The following is a 17,676-nucleotide window of genomic DNA, read 5'->3' as shown; positions in this document are numbered from 1 at the left end:
AATACTGAACTCAAGATGCTTTTTTTCCTACCTATGCTGATAATCTTGAGAGGCTTTGTGAGCTCACGGGGTTCAAACCTTAGTGTTGCTAACACTACCCTTAGCAAGTGCAGAGCTTCGCAGAATCTACCACCGCATCGGAAACGCGACCCACTGAGAGGATCCAGCGAGAAACTCAGTGGGCTGTGTCTGTCGAGCCCTTCGTCGCAAGCGACGGGTTCAGCGAGGACGGTGACCAGGTTAAGATGCAACGCACGAGACATGACATGGTCTCAACATGACATGGTCATGGACATTGACTCAAATGCGTCATTTATTAACAGGTTGCACGCTTTACGACCCACCGGTGGGCCTAGCGTACCATACCATTCGGGCCAAGTCAAAATCATCGAATCAGTAATTTTTATCAACTTGAGATTTTCATGGATATAAGATAATTTGCGAGAAAGACAAAAATTCGCGACTTTTACCGTCTACTTTAGACGAGTGATCCTCTTAGCCAGAGTGGTTCAATAAAATAAGACTCACCGTGGCCTGAATGAATATACTCGATTTTTCATGACGTTCAACGTGTTAACAAAAAAATTAAAGACCGTAGGATTATTATTAAAACACAATTGTGATTGAAATTCAGTTTATTAACCGGATTCCGACTATCTGGCTAAATCGACCAGCGAGCCACCAGATCATTACAAATGTTTCATTTAATTTTTATTATTAACGTGTTCTTTGGTTGATAAAATACATTCTATTAATTATAATACATACATTCTACAACAAGGTTTTCACAAAAAGTAAAAACACAGCTCTAAATTGTGACATTCTAATGTTGCCAGTTTAAATTATTCCTAAAAACAATTTGTATTATTTCGTTCAGAAATCACACTGTACAAATATCTATTTACGAACATTTAATATTAGAAATGTTTCCATAGACGAATGGTAACATTGAAAATTTTCAACATAATTTCAAACATATATATATCCAATGTTCAATTATAAAAGTCGGCTTCGTAGATATACGACCTCATGCCTCTAATGTAGAGTTGTACATACAGAAGACGTTGAGGAATTATTTCCGATGATAATATAATACTTTTGTTATAAACGACACATACTATTAATTCGATAAGGCATAGATCCCAAACAAGTTTCCACGAAATGAATGTATTGCGCCCAAAACGATTATTAAATGATTCATTCGTGTTTTTTTTATTAATTATCGTTTTTGAGTCCCAATACACCTCCAATAACAGAAGCTATTATGACACTGACGGACATTACAATTTTTAAACTACCGATTTCGACACAGGACCCAGTGTTGCTGGATTAAAATTTTTAAAACATACACAAAGCAAATACACTTTTGTAATGAGTTTTAATAGCAGTCTACTGCGTAATCTATTACATAAACTTTAGTTGAATTTCTGCATTCAAAACCGCAATGGAATTAAAGTTTTATTAAAAAAAAAACATTACATGGCTCAATCCGTTTAGGTTTTCTTGAGATATCGACGATGACTGAACGTACTCAAAGTAACAATAAAGAAATAATCAAATGTAGAGTCAATTGTTTTTATTTGAATCTTACAAAGGCTTAATTATGGCCTCCATGACCTATAGGATATCTAGCTTAATACGCAAACTTGATCGCTCGTGAACATTACTCGAATGTAATATGCTTTCGGAAAAAATTTAATTATGCCAGTGAAAATCCTAATAAACATTATTTTTACAGAAACAGCTGTTTCTGATTATATTCTTATTGCCAGGTAGAAAAATTCTCAGACGATCATAGGGTAGTTTGATCATGGAAATATTTGGAGTTACTACGTGAAAATCAAAAGGGTACAATTCTAATCATTATTAATATAATTTAATAAAATATTCTATTTCACATTAGCGGTTACAAATTTCGAAACGTTATTAAAGGAACAAAGCTTAGTTATATTCAATAAACAAGTTAACATACACAATATAACATTACAATACATTAAAGTCAATTACGTAAACTTTTTTTATTCAATGTTGCCAATAAATAAATTCGAAACAAAGGCAAAGGGTACACTTTAATTTGACTTTTACGCACCCCACTTACGTCACTACTATAACGAAATAATAAGTGATTATAACGTGAATAATTCTCAGTTAAGTTCGAAATAACTTTGAGCACCGATTACTTTAACAATATGAACACAACCAAACAGTAATATATATATATATATATATATATATTATTTATATATATTTCAAACTATAGAATACTGTCTGTCAGTCTATTAAGCAAAAACAGTTGCCGAGTTTAAGAAATAACTTAAGTGGCCAAATGACACTTTCATGGTCGTTATTGACTACCCAATAGAAACATGTTCTCGGTCAAAAATAAAATGCTACATTTACCACTTGAAGCTTATATGATAGATATTTCTCTTGCCAAAACTCATGTGAAAGCTTAATAAACATTATTAAAAAAAACAATTATTTGTATACTTAATATTTCTACCTGTTTTACCAATTGCATTTTTTCTATGAATCATACATAACGCTGTGTTTATCTAACATCTAGAGTTAACATTAGAAAACAAAATTTCAAACAACTAGTAAATTTATTATTGATTAATACAGATATAAACAGATTAATAGAATGTCAAACTAGGCTATTATATTAAATTTTTTTTCTTCATCTTTTGTGTGAAATATTCGCTTTCTAATATGGCAACTCATTTTTTTAACGGTTGTTTAAAAAATTCGGTATCATTATTATAGTTTACAATTGTTTACAATATGTCTTAACAATTTCCCAAATCAATATCTTCGAAACATTAAAAGTATCGCACTTTTTTTATGATTGAAGGATTACTGTGGCCCGGAGGCCTTTCCAGTTTCACCAGGACACGGAGGTGGTAATCAATAAATTAACTTTAAATTCGATAAAACATAATCAGTTTCCGTGATTCATAATTAAATCTTCGAAGAGTTCTTAGAACTATTTATTCTATTTTAATATAATTACGCTAATTTTTCAACTATCATTATTAAATTCAACTAATAAAGCTTAATTAACCGTAACATTTTAATAATGTACTTAAAACTAATACGTTCTTTGTTTTCGTACTGTGTGCTTAGTGCGAGTTTTTTAACGTTTTCGATAGCGTAAAAGTTAACTCAAATTTGTATGGAGCTGGAACGTTTGCCTACGTTTGCCGCTAGGGGCGCTGTTCCAACTCCATATGTAAATGTGAGCTAACTTTTACGCTATCGAGATCATTAAAAAACTCGCACTAAGTACACGGTACAGCTATCAATTTACAAAATGAACGCAGTAAGTTTATAAAAGTCGGTTCAACGCATTTTGTATGTTCGTCATTACAGGTCAAAACATATCGACATAACATATGGCCAACTATTGCATAAACAGTGAGCTTTGCATAAAATTTTACTCTAATTTGTATGGAGTTGGATCGTTTGTCTACGTTTGCCGCTAGGGGCGTATTCCAACTGCATACAAACTTGAGCTAACTTTTACGCTATCGAGGACGTTAAAAACTCACACTAAGCATACTGATCTCTTGTGTGGTTACATCGTTTTCTATTGGATTTTAATTTTATTAGCGCACTAGACGCGTAGCTTCATCGGAACCCATAAACATGACAAAGTAAATTCGATCACCCACATTAAGAAATTAGGTCACATTTTGTTTTTATTTCATTGATTTATTTATTTATCACACTGCATGCACATTATTGTATACTGGCGGACTTCATGACTAAGACATTCTCTACCAGCCGACCGAGGGCGATGCAAAAAATAACATAGCAGGTGTACTGTACTGATTGAATAATTTTAATTAAAGGAAAATATATTCTAGATGCTATACTATAAATATCATAAAATATATTATACTATATACTGTGATTCTTAAAAGATTAGTTAACATAAGTATTATAAAATGAAAACATAGAATATTTAAATTGAATAACTGTACCTAATACATACCCTAAATTTTATATATGAATTTTATACTTAGATTGTATTACGATTGACCCAGTTTTGGAGCGCAGAGATATCCAGTATTGTACGTTGGCGAAGTCATTATACATCTTTTATTGGGACTCCACCCTCGTCGTGGATGGCGATATTTCAGCTGTTAAGGGCTAATTTATAGCTTAGTCTGCGCCACCAGCAAGGGCTCAGAATATGAGACTCATAGGAACGACGCATCTCAGAAAAGACACTGTTAACAGAGGGAATCTATCGAACTATATCTTAAAATTTTCAATCTTAGCGTTCCTAATTAAAGATTCCCAGTAACCACACAAAGAGCTTACCATAAACAACTACATTTTAGTACTTTGGAAATTTATTTCGACTAATCGATACAAGAATCGATAGAACTCGACAGGTTTTAATCGTGTATACTTATATTTTATTAAAAGATTGGAACCTATCGATTGGGTACTTTATCGATTTTAGTATCGATAAAATTACATACTACAGTGAGCATCTCTTAGGAATGTAAGTGATTTATGAGCTACGCGAGTGTACTAATGTTAAGTGAGGATTTTTTAACGCATTCTACGTAGTTTATTTACGAAATAAAGGAAATACATTTTTGTTTTTTTTAATTCTTAGTTTTTATTTGTCTGTGAATTTCTTACACGTAATCAGAAGGACCATAATAATAATAATATGTTGATCATGAAATCATTGACCCGAATCCAAAAAACAAAGCACACACGCCGAGTCGTGTGCTCATGCGGTTGTTCCATATTCAGTATAAAATATGGGTTTTATTTAATGAAAATTCTATTGTATCGTATTGTATTGTATTGTATTGTATGTATTTTTTGCAGAATTTCTCAAAATGTTATTGAACTCATCAAAATTTATAACAATAAAAATTTGTTACACTTACATAACTTTTTGGTGCTTTAATAGTATCTTCGGTTCGAAATTTGGAAATCTTTTGGAAATAATTTACATCTATATTAATTAATCTAGAAAAGTCACCGAATTAAATAAAACACGTAAATTCGTTATACAATTTCGTTACGCTACGTGCCAATATTCAGATATCGCCCTCTCTGTCGCACAGTTGTCAGAAGACCGTGATCTATAGCTTGGGCGCATTAAATAGGTAAAATTGGCTTTTATTTAACAAAAGAACAAATTGGTTTTTTTAAAAGAATCCTTTCGGGGTGACCAGTATAGAAAATAATTTATTTCCTTTTTTTATACGGAACTAACGGAATAAATTGATTCTTTTTTTTAACAGATTTTTTCAGAGTGACCAGTATAGAAAATAATTTAAATCCTTTTCTTTTTTAGAAATAGCCTCAAGACACGATTTTCTCTGGTGCACCGGGGACACATACAATCAGACCAAAAGACAAAGAATGCGGAGAACCCTGTGGTACAAAAATCAAGGTCACTAATTTTTAGGTTCGTTCCTTTACTAAAATTCGTTTTAAAAATTGAAACGCCCAGACTAAACCATCTCTTGTTTACACACCACGTATATCCTTCTCACTTACTTTGCTTTGTTTAGGAGAGAGCGAGACGAAACAAAAGCAATGACATTTAAACATATATTTTCGCGCGCTAAATAGTCTGTGAACGTAAATTTAGGATACGATTTAATCTCGTGTTTATTACGATAAAGACATATGTAGTGGACTCAACTCTTTTTTTATACCTATTCGTTGGTAGCTTTAGAGTCTATTTCAGCTTCTCGCGGACGGGTAGGTGAGCTCACGAGCTCAGCCCGGGATAATTTACTAACACTAGCCCTAGCAAGAGCTTCGGAAGGAGCTCAGCTATGATCGCTCAATGTACGTAATATAACGCCATCTTTTGTTCGTCAATTCGATAACTCAGAAAAAAAAAGCGTCGATATTTCTAAAAAAAAACCATACAAACTTTTAGTTTGCAACAAAAAATACAATATAACGAATTTCTCGAGTACTTTTTGCCAGAATAATTCATATAATTGTAATGTTTTAATCAATATATATTTTCAATAATCTTGTACTACAAATAGTTTAGAACACATCTATGAAATTTTAGTAGACATCTATAATTTTAGTTTTAGTGCTGTCTAATATGCATTATCTGTGATAAGCTATTTGTAATTTAATTATAAGCAAACTTCATTTGCGTTATGCTAGTTTTATCCGATAGATCTTCTATATAAAAATAAGTAAAGAACAAATATTTAAGTACTTTTTATCCCATCTAATTCTTAGGTAGCTGTTTTTTTATATTGTAAATCTTCAAGAGTTACCAAAAAGGTTGTTTCTAACAATTTAAAAAAAAAACGAGTAGAGTACCATTTTCTAGTCTGTTAGCCAAAAGCAAGTTCCTTTAATCATAATTTCAATAAGAAAACAAAAAATAAGGAAATTAAATTGAAATTTACATAAATTAAATTGAATCCTAATCTTGAGGCATCGTTGTTTATGGCTGTGTATTGATAATTGAACGAACACTATTTTATATTATTGGGCATAGATAATAAAGTTTGTATTTTTTATTAGGTATTCGCGGTGACGTTTTAAGGCGCCCTCTAGCTTTTTGATTTAAACTAATACTACATATGGGTTTTCCATCAGTTACTTTGCTGATAACTCCGACTGGCAATTGTAGATTTGTTCCCCTGCCGCGATCTTTGGCAACTAACTTCAGGGTAGTTTATTGTACCAACACTCGACACTAGATGGCGTGAGTTGTTTCATCAAACGCAATCCGTATTCACAGCGATAATCAAAACGACTGAGTGGGACTGACCATTTAACTACGAATTTATTTCATCTCAATTGATTAGTCTCCAATAATCAATATTCTTTATCCCATTTGGCTTCATATAATATATTAAGTATGCATTTAGTAATTGAACGTTTTTATAAACTCGATATTGGCAACAATGGCGTCGCAAGAAGTCAATGTCAGAAGCCATACTTGAAAAAAAAAACAAGTGGGAGTGGCGTATCATTAATAAAATTAATAAAAAACACGAAATCAAACTGCACGTGCCTTTTCTCGTCCGCGGCGACGCCACGGCTCCACCAAACGAAAGATGACCTGGATCACGTATATACGAAGAGGCACTGATATTTCGTTCGTCCCACGTCCGCTTGCACAGCGGCCCCACGCGGTTTCACTTGTCGTAGTCCTGCACGAGCTGCTCGCTGTCCTCGTCGCGCCTGGAGTGGGGTCGCCGCAGGGGGCGCGGGTGCTGCAGCAGCGAGAACCGATCGCTCGTCTGGTTCGCTTTCTTGCTTAGCGCCGACCGAAGGTGGCTCTCACCTGCAAGGTTGTGTCGTGACTGAGCCCATGCCACACAAGACGTCCCAGAGAGACGAGACAATAGTTCACGAACATTAACAAAGCCAAGAGCTGCTGCGTAAGGCAAAAATAAACACTTTCAAATTCCGTTTGAAGAAAATTACGTCAAGGCTCTACAAAAAAGGCACAATTACAATAACGTACAACTTTAGTAGGCATCGGGTAAATTCAAGGAATGCTGAGACAAATAATGGATCTGTTAATTATAGCATGGCCTGATGGAAAGGGTTTACTCTCTCTCAGGTTTGAGCTCTCGGGGCTCAAACCTGAGGGCGTTGCTAACACTGGCCCTAGCAAGAGCAGTGTTTCGCATAATCTACCACCGTTTCGGAAACGCGACCCACTGAGAAGATCCGCTAAGAGGTTCAGTGGGCTAGTTTACTCTGGTTAATGGCGTATTACTCAGATCTTTTAAAGGATCTAAAAAGTTAAAATACGTTACCGGGCAACGACAAGGGTCGTCCGCAAAGCGACAGATCGTGGGATCTAGGTGACGCGGATCTGGAAGAACGAGGCCTAGCCGGCGTGTTGCTTCTAGAGTCGTCAGCTCTCGTGCCGCGGCGGGGTGAACGACCTGATGCGTCCTGAATACAATAAGGATTGGTCTACATCAGCGGTCGGGGAACCAAAGTAAATTACCCCAAATGGGGTAAAATGAAATTTTGGGGGGTAAAAATGCAACTTTTGTGAGTAAAAAGTATATAATGAAGTGAAAGTTCTTTAGAATCGTTGTGATTTCAAAGTCGATGAAACGAAATGAAATGAAACGAAAAAATAATATATATTTTTTTCAAAATTATCATGGGCACTATAATATGAAAGATGCTGAAAAGAAGCGATTTTGTTTTTTTTTGTTCTTCGCCATGGGGTAATATCAACTTACACAAAAATATTTTGGGGTAATAATTAAAAAAGTTCCTCGACCGCTAGTCTACATGAAGCTATCGATACGGATCTCGATGCCGCAACAACAAGAAACCATTAACGTAAATGAATATTGTGTGTTTGTTTAAACTTTATTGATCAATCAAAATGAATGTAATGTTATAAGCAAACCTATTGCTAAAATGTTTTGTAATGTATCACAGAGACAAACATAGAAAAATTTACATATACATATATACAGTATCAGAAAGATGGAGCTTCCTATTTATTCGTAAAGTACTAAGAACAAAATTGAATCGAATTTTAGTGATATTTTGTGTATTATAAATTAAATATTATCTATAATATTAAAAGACTAAAGTGTGCTAAAAACATATCGTATATACGGACGTGTTAGATATCCAATTGTAACTAATCATATGTGCGCTGTAAAATTTTCAGCAGTTATTGTACATACAGAGATATAACAATAAAAACTACAAAAATATATGAAATTATTACATTATTGCTATAATAGTTCTTTAAGATACTATTATATTATTGAAAACATTAAGTAATGCTTATCTAATAATAAAATAGTAACCAACTTTTTTTTTACACTACGAAAGAAAAAGAGAGTGCTAAAGAGAGCGAAAGAGAGACAGAGAGAGGGAGAGAAAGATTAAATCAGTTCAAATTTATAAACTACTGATATTACGGGTTACACGTACCACATGCAATGACTCCTAGCTTTGGGCTAAAAGTGTCCAATGTTACGGATGCCGGAAACATATTTACAAGCGACACAAGACAACACAGACCCCGAATACCAAATTAAAATGTTATAACATAACATCCACAATGAAACAGAGAAATGAACGTGCAAATTATTAACAGAATTAAATAAATTGTGTAACATTAGTAACCTTTTCCTGATTGACCGAGTAAGCGCTATAGACGGGGCTGTCCGCAGCGAAGTCGAATGCGCTCGACGTTCGGTACGACAGTGTGTCTTCATCCGAGCGGAAAGCAAGCGGTTAATAAATACGTCATTTTTATTGTCAAGGCATTTTGTGTCCGAAAAGTGTTGCCAGCTATTCACACAATTTTTGGATTATCGCGTACCATGGTTAAACGTTACAATGTTTTTTTTCCTACCTATTCTAGTAACCTCGAGGGGTTATTCTAGATTCGCCGAGCTTGTAGATGAATTCACAGTGCTCGAACTTGTCGACGTTGCTAACATGAATCCTAGCAAGAGCCGTGCTTCGCAGAATCTACCACCGGATCGGAAACGCGACCCACTAAAAAGATGCGGCGAGAAACTCAGTGGGCTGTGTCTGTGGGTTAATTTACTCGTAGAGCCCTTCGTCTCAAGCGACGGGTTCGACGAGAACGATAACCGGTGGTTACAATGTAGTAAACGTTGTTCTATTTATATCGCACCTTTAGAATTATAGAGAACAGTTTCGAAATTTTTGGATTTCGACTTTAATTCAATAATGGACCTGGAACGACCCTTTTCAGCGACTCTTAATATCCAAATGAACAAAAGTAGCTTAAAAAGGACAAACTTATCCATCGGTCTCTTTCACTCCGTCCCCTTCCTCCACGCCTTTTTGGTTTGAAATCTTTATTCGATATTTTCCAAAAAAACACATTTTTTTAATGGGTCTTTAAAATCTAAAGGTGCGATACACAAATGAATGTGAATTACTGACGTAAAATACAAAACCTGAGAAATAACCTAAAAATATTTTTTATTGTTCAATGATATTTTTTATTCGACTTCAAATCAAAGAGACTCTGGTTTCGGATCACACTTTTTTTTGTGACAATTCTGTTTTCAGAACATATCACAAGTTAACCATCACTTTAACAGGTTAACCACGAATTATTGTGAATTATCTCAGGATAACAATGACTCGACAAATAGCGATTAACGAGCAAAATATTGTCTCTTCATTTTAATGATGACGCATTATTGACATGCCCGATTATAGGATTTAGGATGTTATCTGCCAATATACACTGATAAACGCGTCGAAGTGTGCCAATCAATCTGTATTTGACAAAACAAAGTGTTGTATTTTTCGTTGGATTGAGTTATTCGATTATAGATTCTATTCTAAAGGTCTTTGATTTCAATTTATAGTCGACCATCGCACTTACAGGTTATAAAACTTTTAAAATGTTAAGTGTCGGGATACAGTAGTAATAGATTTAATAAGATGTTTCATTAAATGCAATCGATGTCATTTTCGTATTAATCCAGTTCAAAATCGTGTGAATAAATTGGCAACATTATCTTAGTTTTATGACATACTAGTCATTCTTATGTGGGAACCACATTTAAGTTATTTACAGAAATAAGTACAGTGAAAAATATCTAAAAAAATATATATTTATTTCTAGTACATAAACCATTTTTAGTTTCTACATGGGATAGTGAAAATTCGTGAGAATTTCTAAATTTAGAAAACCAAGTCGATTAAATCTAGAATACTGATATTACGTAACTGTTTTAGTTACATACAATAGTTTGTATGCGATATCAACTTTTATTTATAATGTATTTTTTTTTATATACAAATAAAATTTACATTAACAAAACGCGCCGTTGAATAACAAATTTAATATGCAAATTTTTAACTGTACTTATACACTGTGTTATTTAGGATATTGCGATATAAATACTTATTAGATTGAAGAACGGTGTGATCAATGAATATTGTACATTTTAGAAGTGATTAAAGTACACTTTGATTTAATTGGCATTCTAACATACTGGATCTTTTCAATTAAACTAAGCACACAGACACAGCCGACAACTATAAAATTCAATACAACGTAAATGCGCCATCCACCTTGAGATATAAGTTCTAAGGTCTCAAGTATAGTTACAACGGCTGCCCCACCCTTCAGACCGAAACGCATTACTGCTTCACGGCAGAAATAGGCGGGGTGGTTGTACCTACCCGTGCGGACTCTTATGAGATCCTACCACCAGTAATTACGTAAATTATAATTTTGCGGGTTTGATTTTTTATTACACGATAAAAATAATGGATAGTGATAAAATAATGCCCAAATAATGACCGTATCATTTTATAGAAACAAAATGATACTACAGAGTACTTATTATCGAAGGCTGAAAGGCGGTTTAAACGACATTTCGCTTAATACGCGACATTCATTTTTGTAAAGGTCCGTTTTATTTGATATTAGCATCAAGTTTGATGATTTTTAATTGAACTTCAATTAAGTTCACCCCATTCAAGTAGCTGAACTTTTTTTGTTTTTGTTATGATATTTTTTCCAAATTATAAACTTTAAATGGCTCTCCTGTAGAGTTGCAAAAATGTGGCTTAAAGCAAATAAGCTTTCACCCCTCGATATGTGAATTCACAAAGCAATATATTTTATTGTAGGTCAGAATGCCAATTTTTACGATGATAGGCTATATAATGTTATAATGTGAAATTTTAATTTTTATCATACCGTGTGGCCAGCAACTGGTCGGTGGTGGTGATCGGATCATATGCTCATGAACCTCCTTCAAAGTCAATATGTCGTCTTCGACGAAATCTAACGCTGTGCTGCCGAACTCCTGGAATAACGAAGGGGAGCTAGACTTCGATTATTAAAAAAAAAAACTATTTCCCGCCATAACTGAACTGAAGCGAAAATATATTGACAATTTACGTAAGAAAATTATCTCCCAATAAGCTCATTATTATTGAATGTTAGCATTTATCGTGCATGAGTCTCATTGCCTATGTTGTCAGGAAATCAAACAACGCTAACACATGGTTAATGCGTTTACAGTCATCAATTATGAAATGACGTCATTAAAATGCCGACGCACATAAAAATTTTGAAAAAAATTAATAAATTACACAGTGGGTTTGTCATTAAACAGCAGTCTCATTCTTGGACTCTGTCTTTAAAAGTTACGACATTTTAAGCTGCTACCGAAGTTAGAACAAGGAATTATTTAGAGGAGTAATCGGTAGAAATCACTTCTATGTACATTATTTATTTATTAGAGCCGTTTTTAGACATTATTTAATCCGGTTTGTATAATTACCCGGTTTATTATATAAATATTGACAGCTAAAGCAGTTTGAGTTGAGTACAAGAAGCGTGACATTTACAAAAGAAAATGTATGAGACACTTTGGAAGGAGACGAAGGGTTAAGCTGCTTTCAGACTACGCTATACTAGTGCTATAATAATATATAGTACAGTACAGTGTGAACGTGTTCATAACAATGTATGGTGCGCGATATTGTCGTGCTATGAGCTATACACTATATGCTATTATATTATAGCGTAGGTAGTCCGAAAGCGGCTTTAATGTCCTGTGCGATTTGCTAATTGACAAATTCCATTTAAACAAACTAAATCGGGACCAATTTTTTTAAACAAATTAAAAATTAGGACGAAAATGACAAAGACGAAACTTACTTGATATCTCTAAATGAATGCGGTGTGCGTATGAACAGAAACAATAAATGATCAGAAAAATCGACATCCGTTATTTTATTCCAAAATAAATACAATTTAATTAATTTACGCATATTTTTGCGTAAATACAATTATGTTCAAATTACACGTGGTCACGGCTGATATATTAAGGGTGTACGCAATTTAATAATTCTTCACTTGATTCTGCCAATACATTATTTGTGTATTTTCCCATTCATACAGATCCATTTATCCTAGTCTATTTTTTATTGCCGTATAGGCAGACGAGCATACTGCCATTTGATGGTCAGTGGTTACCTTCGCTCATGGATGTCAGCAATGCCAGGGACAGAGCCAAGCCGCTGCCTGCCGTTTAATACTCCTCAAGCCTTGTTTGAAGAAGGACATGTCATAGCGCTCGGGAAACACCGTGGAAGGGAGCTCATTCCAAAGCCGGATAGTACATGGCAGAAAAGATCTCTGGCAACGCACTGTGGATGACTGCAGTGGTTCCAGGTAGTATGGATGAACTTTACTCCGGCGGCAGGCGGTGTGATGGTAAAAACGAGATGATGGAATCATCTCAAACAAGTCATCAGAGCACTCGCCATGGAGCATACGGTACAAAATACAGAGGGAACCGAAGTCCCTCCGCAGACCCAGAGGTTCCATTGTCAAACAGAGCCTACTCGTGAATTGAGTCGTCTATTATCAAAGGTGGCAATCTGTGCATTTGGACAAAAAAAAATATTGATATGTCAATACATATTGATTTGAATATAATCGTCTCCTTCAAAGAATACGGTTCAAAACCTGCATTAAATAAAGGTTAATACTTAACCTGTTATTTATCTAAGATGTCGTTCTGAAGATTTTTGTGACTGCCAATGGAATACAAAGTCAATAATTCGTTTTTCTGATTTACCAATAATTGTCCAAAAGTCACATTGCTGGCTTTGATAATAGTCGACTCAATTGTGGCCCTATCTGATTTGGTGATATTTTATGCCGCCGACAGAAATACAAAGAGTCCAATAATACAAAAATGTAAACTATTTTCTTAGGTTCTCCTCAAACTTATAGACATCTTTAAAAGATCATTTACGTTTTGATTATTGCTTAAAAATAATCTTACAATTTCTAGAGTTTCAAATACTTTATGGCTCTTTGGCCACGGATTAAGAGGATCACTAGTGAATATAAGAAATAGCCAATTTGAATCGTAAATGCGGTTTTAATTAGGCAAATTATACTTTACACACAATAGGCGCTACTTTTTTCTTTTCTCTTATTTTAGGGAGGGCTTTCTCGATGTTGAGAAGTCCCCCTCAAAGTTTATACAAAAATATTTTAAGCTCTACGCTTTATACTTAATTTTAACAATGTATATTACATTCTGGGCGCCCTCGACAAGTGAGAAGCCAAAATGCTATTATAGTTAGCTATAGGCGCGACTTGTATACGTCGATTTGTGACAGATTGCGGGTATTTTTCTTAAATTCCCTTTTTTTCCCTCTCTTACATAAGATTAAAGCCATAAAAGTGATTTATAGTCGTGACAAAACATTTTGATGTCGAGACTTTTATACGATTTGTATTTACGAAACAAAACTATACCACCCAGTCGGCATATTTTTATGGTTTCAATAATTTTGTTCAATGTCAACTTATTAATTGGCTTCATTTCGAAACGTAAATCGAAAAATTCTCGTCCAAGGCCGCTTTTAAAAATCCAACGTTTATTACATATATGGAATTTTAATGTGTATGGATTTAGTTCTGGTATTTTTTTAGTTACTAATTAATGCTATTCTCAATTATTTATGTCGTATAATCTACAGCAGTCTTTCCCAAAGTGGGCGATAAAGCCCCCTTGTGGGCGCTGCAGGCCTAAAGGGGGGCTGTAAGAGACCCAGAAAAAATGGGGGCGATGTGTAGAGGCTTGGAGGCGATTTGTAACTTCATCTAGGAGGACTCTTAGACACTGACTGAGCTCTCACTATAGTGGCTTTTAAGTAGGTGAAAAAATGAAGGATGCTAAAAAATAATTTATTCTCAAAGTGGGCAGTAGACAAAATAAGTTTGGGAAACCCTGCCCTATATAGTAAGTATACTTATATAGTGAATGAGGTCCATCTGGTCAGCCATGCACCTTGAGATTGAAGTTTAAGTCATAAATTGTAAAGCATGATTTAGCGGCTGACCCACCCTATAAAGTCCTACATACCCATGCTGACTCACAAGACAACCTATTGTTTCCTGCCCTGTGATTTCTAGCAAATTTAATGAGAAAACATAAATCACCCAATAACATAATATTCATTTGTATAGTTATATTAATATTAACACTTGAATCTCGATCTGCACTTGTTTTACACCAGTGATTTTGTCTATCGCCTCTACATTATTTACAATAACTAAAGTGAAGATGAGACTTGCTTAATCTACTTTGAAATATTTATGGTAATATCACCTAGCTAGGTGAAGTCTACAGTAGATTTAAAATTGTATTATGGATAGAAATGGCAGAGTTCAAAAGAAAGTTATTGAATGTGAATTAATGTTTACCTGAGACATCAATATGGTATCATCCGATTCACACTCATCGTGGTGACTTTCAATCAGGCTCTCTCTGCTAGCCATCACTTGCTGCAAATATAAAATAGTAAATTAGTATTCATCTTCATTTTGGATATTGACTATTGTAAGTATTTACCAAATTGAATTATATTAAATACTATAATAATGGTACCTGACCATTCTTATATAAACTTTTTCTTTCTGAGCAATATATATATATTTTTTTGTATAATAGTATTTTCTGCTTTACATCAAATCTGATCTTTTATTTTTTTCCTGAAGCCGTTTCATTGTTACCTCTTTTTAATTTAAGTCTTAGCTCTCTATATAATTTGATTTCATTGACAATCATATAAAAAAAAATTGAATTTTACTGTTTGAAAAATAATGTTTTTAACCACTCCATAAAATAGCTAATCATCCTTAGTAGCAGTTATTGCTTTTTGCTTTTATAAAGCAAACTCAAAATATATGTTGTACATAGGTTTTTGAGAAAAAAAGACAGAAAATAAACTATCATAATCAAAATGAAAAGCTTATGATAATGTTTGAGTATGTAATGCGGCATATAAACGCGTAACTTCCGCACGCGAGCCCGTAATTGGAAATTACATAAATTTATAATATTACCTGCAAATATGGATTATCTTGTCTCGATAAACGGAGGGCTTCCATATCCTGAGCGATGTTCCTCGTGCGACCCGGAGTCAAAAGTACGGCTGACGACCCGCCAATAGGCGGAGACAACACTGATAGCAAAAAATTACTTTATCAAACAAACAGTTTTATGATATACTAAACTCATTTCATAAAGAAAAAATGAAACTTACTCGATAAAGAATCATTGCTTCCGTCCATTGTTGTTTAAAACGACTTTATTTATTTATTTTACATACAGACGCGAAATTAATTTAATACACGAACAATAACATATATCTAATATTTTAAACAGAAGAATCGATAACAGCACGCCACTGAAGGTTGTAAATGTTACGTCTTACATAACTATTTTTTTTCTCTACTGATCTAATAGTTTATGTATAATTCTAATATTAATGCATTTCCAATACGTAATTAATGATTTTAGAGCCTAATTAAATCCTTCTGCTTCCTTTGACTGAGCTTTGACAACTCAACAGTTAACAACACAAATGACTGTAATGACAATTGACATAAAAACACATTTGACAATTTTGACTTTAATCTGTCAGTCATAAAAGAAAATTGTTTCGTTCAGAAATATTTTTGCCTTCTTTGCCTTCTTGAATGGGCAAAAGAAACAAATCCATACAGTTAAGTCATTTTTATGGACTATGCCCAAGAATCCCAAAGCAGTTTTCACGGTTTTGTCTCGAAATTTGTAGTCATTATCAAAGATTAATAGAAAAAGACAACAATCACTACTAACATACGTAATAGTGTAGTGTACACTACTTAGAAAATAATCGCCACCTTCACTTTAAATAAATAATTTACTGACTCGGTGGTGCGGTAGTAGCGCCTCTGACTGTTGCGCTGAGGGTGGTAGGTTCGATTTCCACATCGGGCAAACATTCGTGCGATGTATAAGTTGTTTGCTCTTTGTCTGGGTGTTTATTATTTATTTATTTTATTGCCCTTGTAGGCAAACGAACATACGGCCCACCTGATGGTGAGTGGTAACCGTCGCCCATGGACTTCGGCAATGCCAGGGACAGGCAATGCCAGGGCCAGCCAAGCCGCTGCCTACGGTTATTATCTATATGTGTACATATATATTTAAACGTATATAAGTATGCATGTCAGTCTATGGTACCCTTAACACAGGGAATCCTAATGTAGGGTTCGATGAGTGCAGTGATTTGTTTCGTTACATACTTATTACATATTTATTTGTTTAAATAAAAACTTCACATTCATATAATCAATATATGAGTCGTCTATTATCAAAGCCGGCAATCTGACTTTTGGACAATGATTGGTATTTCAGAAAAACGAATTATTGACTTTGTATTCCATTGGCAGTCACAAAACTCTTCGGAACGACATCTTAGATAAATAACAGGTTAAGTATTAACCTTTATTTAATGCAGGTTTTGAACCGTATTCTTTGAAGGAGACGATTATATTCAAATCAATCTGTATTGACATATCAATAATTTTTTTTTGTCCAAATGCACAGATTGCCACCTTTGATAATAGACGACTCATATCTATGACTTCACGTGCTCCTAATAATGCCGTTATTGTAATTCGTTTTCAAGTCATACGACCCACCAAGAATAAATATCACTAACAAAATTAAGGATAGTTTTTCACTTTTGAATTTGGTGTAAATCTTGTAATCTTATCCATCTTTTTTTTCCCAACTCATGATACACGATTGAACGGTCAGTTCGTTCGTTTATCGTCTATTTCTTTTAGAGCAATGAAGTAGG

At 34.1% G+C, this 17,676-nt stretch overlaps 1 protein-coding gene across 2 annotated transcripts; it reads right to left on the bottom strand.

The window, feature by feature from the left end:
- Window positions 1–617: 617 nt before the first annotated feature.
- Window positions 618–16,414, bottom strand: LOC101745299 (uncharacterized). Of its 2 annotated transcripts, XM_012694418.4 has the most exons (7): window positions 16,090–16,414; window positions 15,890–16,008; window positions 15,248–15,328; window positions 11,711–11,819; window positions 9,136–9,221; window positions 7,788–7,929; window positions 618–7,306 (listed from the first exon to the last, which is right to left on the bottom strand). In XM_012694418.4, the coding sequence occupies exons 1-7, from the start codon at window positions 16,115–16,117 to the stop codon at window positions 7,158–7,160; spliced, it is 714 nt and encodes a 237-aa protein (XP_012549872.1). In that variant the 5' UTR covers window positions 16,118–16,414; the 3' UTR covers window positions 618–7,157. The 2 variants fall into 2 exon arrangements, with proteins under 2 accessions (XP_012549872.1, XP_062531259.1); XM_062675275.1 differs by lacking the exons at window positions 7,788–7,929; window positions 9,136–9,221.
- Window positions 16,415–17,676: the final 1,262 nt, after the last annotated feature.

The sequence above is a fragment of the Bombyx mori genome, chromosome 23 (assembly GCF_030269925.1).
Source record: "Bombyx mori chromosome 23, ASM3026992v2".
Classification (NCBI taxonomy): domain Eukaryota; kingdom Metazoa; phylum Arthropoda; class Insecta; order Lepidoptera; family Bombycidae; genus Bombyx; species Bombyx mori.
This window is presented reverse-complemented; position numbering and strand designations above follow the sequence as displayed.

Bases quoted from the DNA above. Each gene is read 5' to 3' on its own strand.
- LOC101745299 (XM_012694418.4), bottom strand. From the start codon at position 16,117: ATGGACGGAAGCAATGATTCTTTATCGA. The intron at 16,009-16,089 runs GTAAGTTTCATT...TTTTGCTATCAG, and splicing joins AAGCAATGATTCTTTATCGA to TGTTGTCTCCGCCTATTGGC. The intron at 9,222-11,710 runs GTATGATAAAAA...GCTCGGATGAAG, and splicing joins GACCAGTTGCTGGCCACACG to ACACACTGTCGTACCGAACG.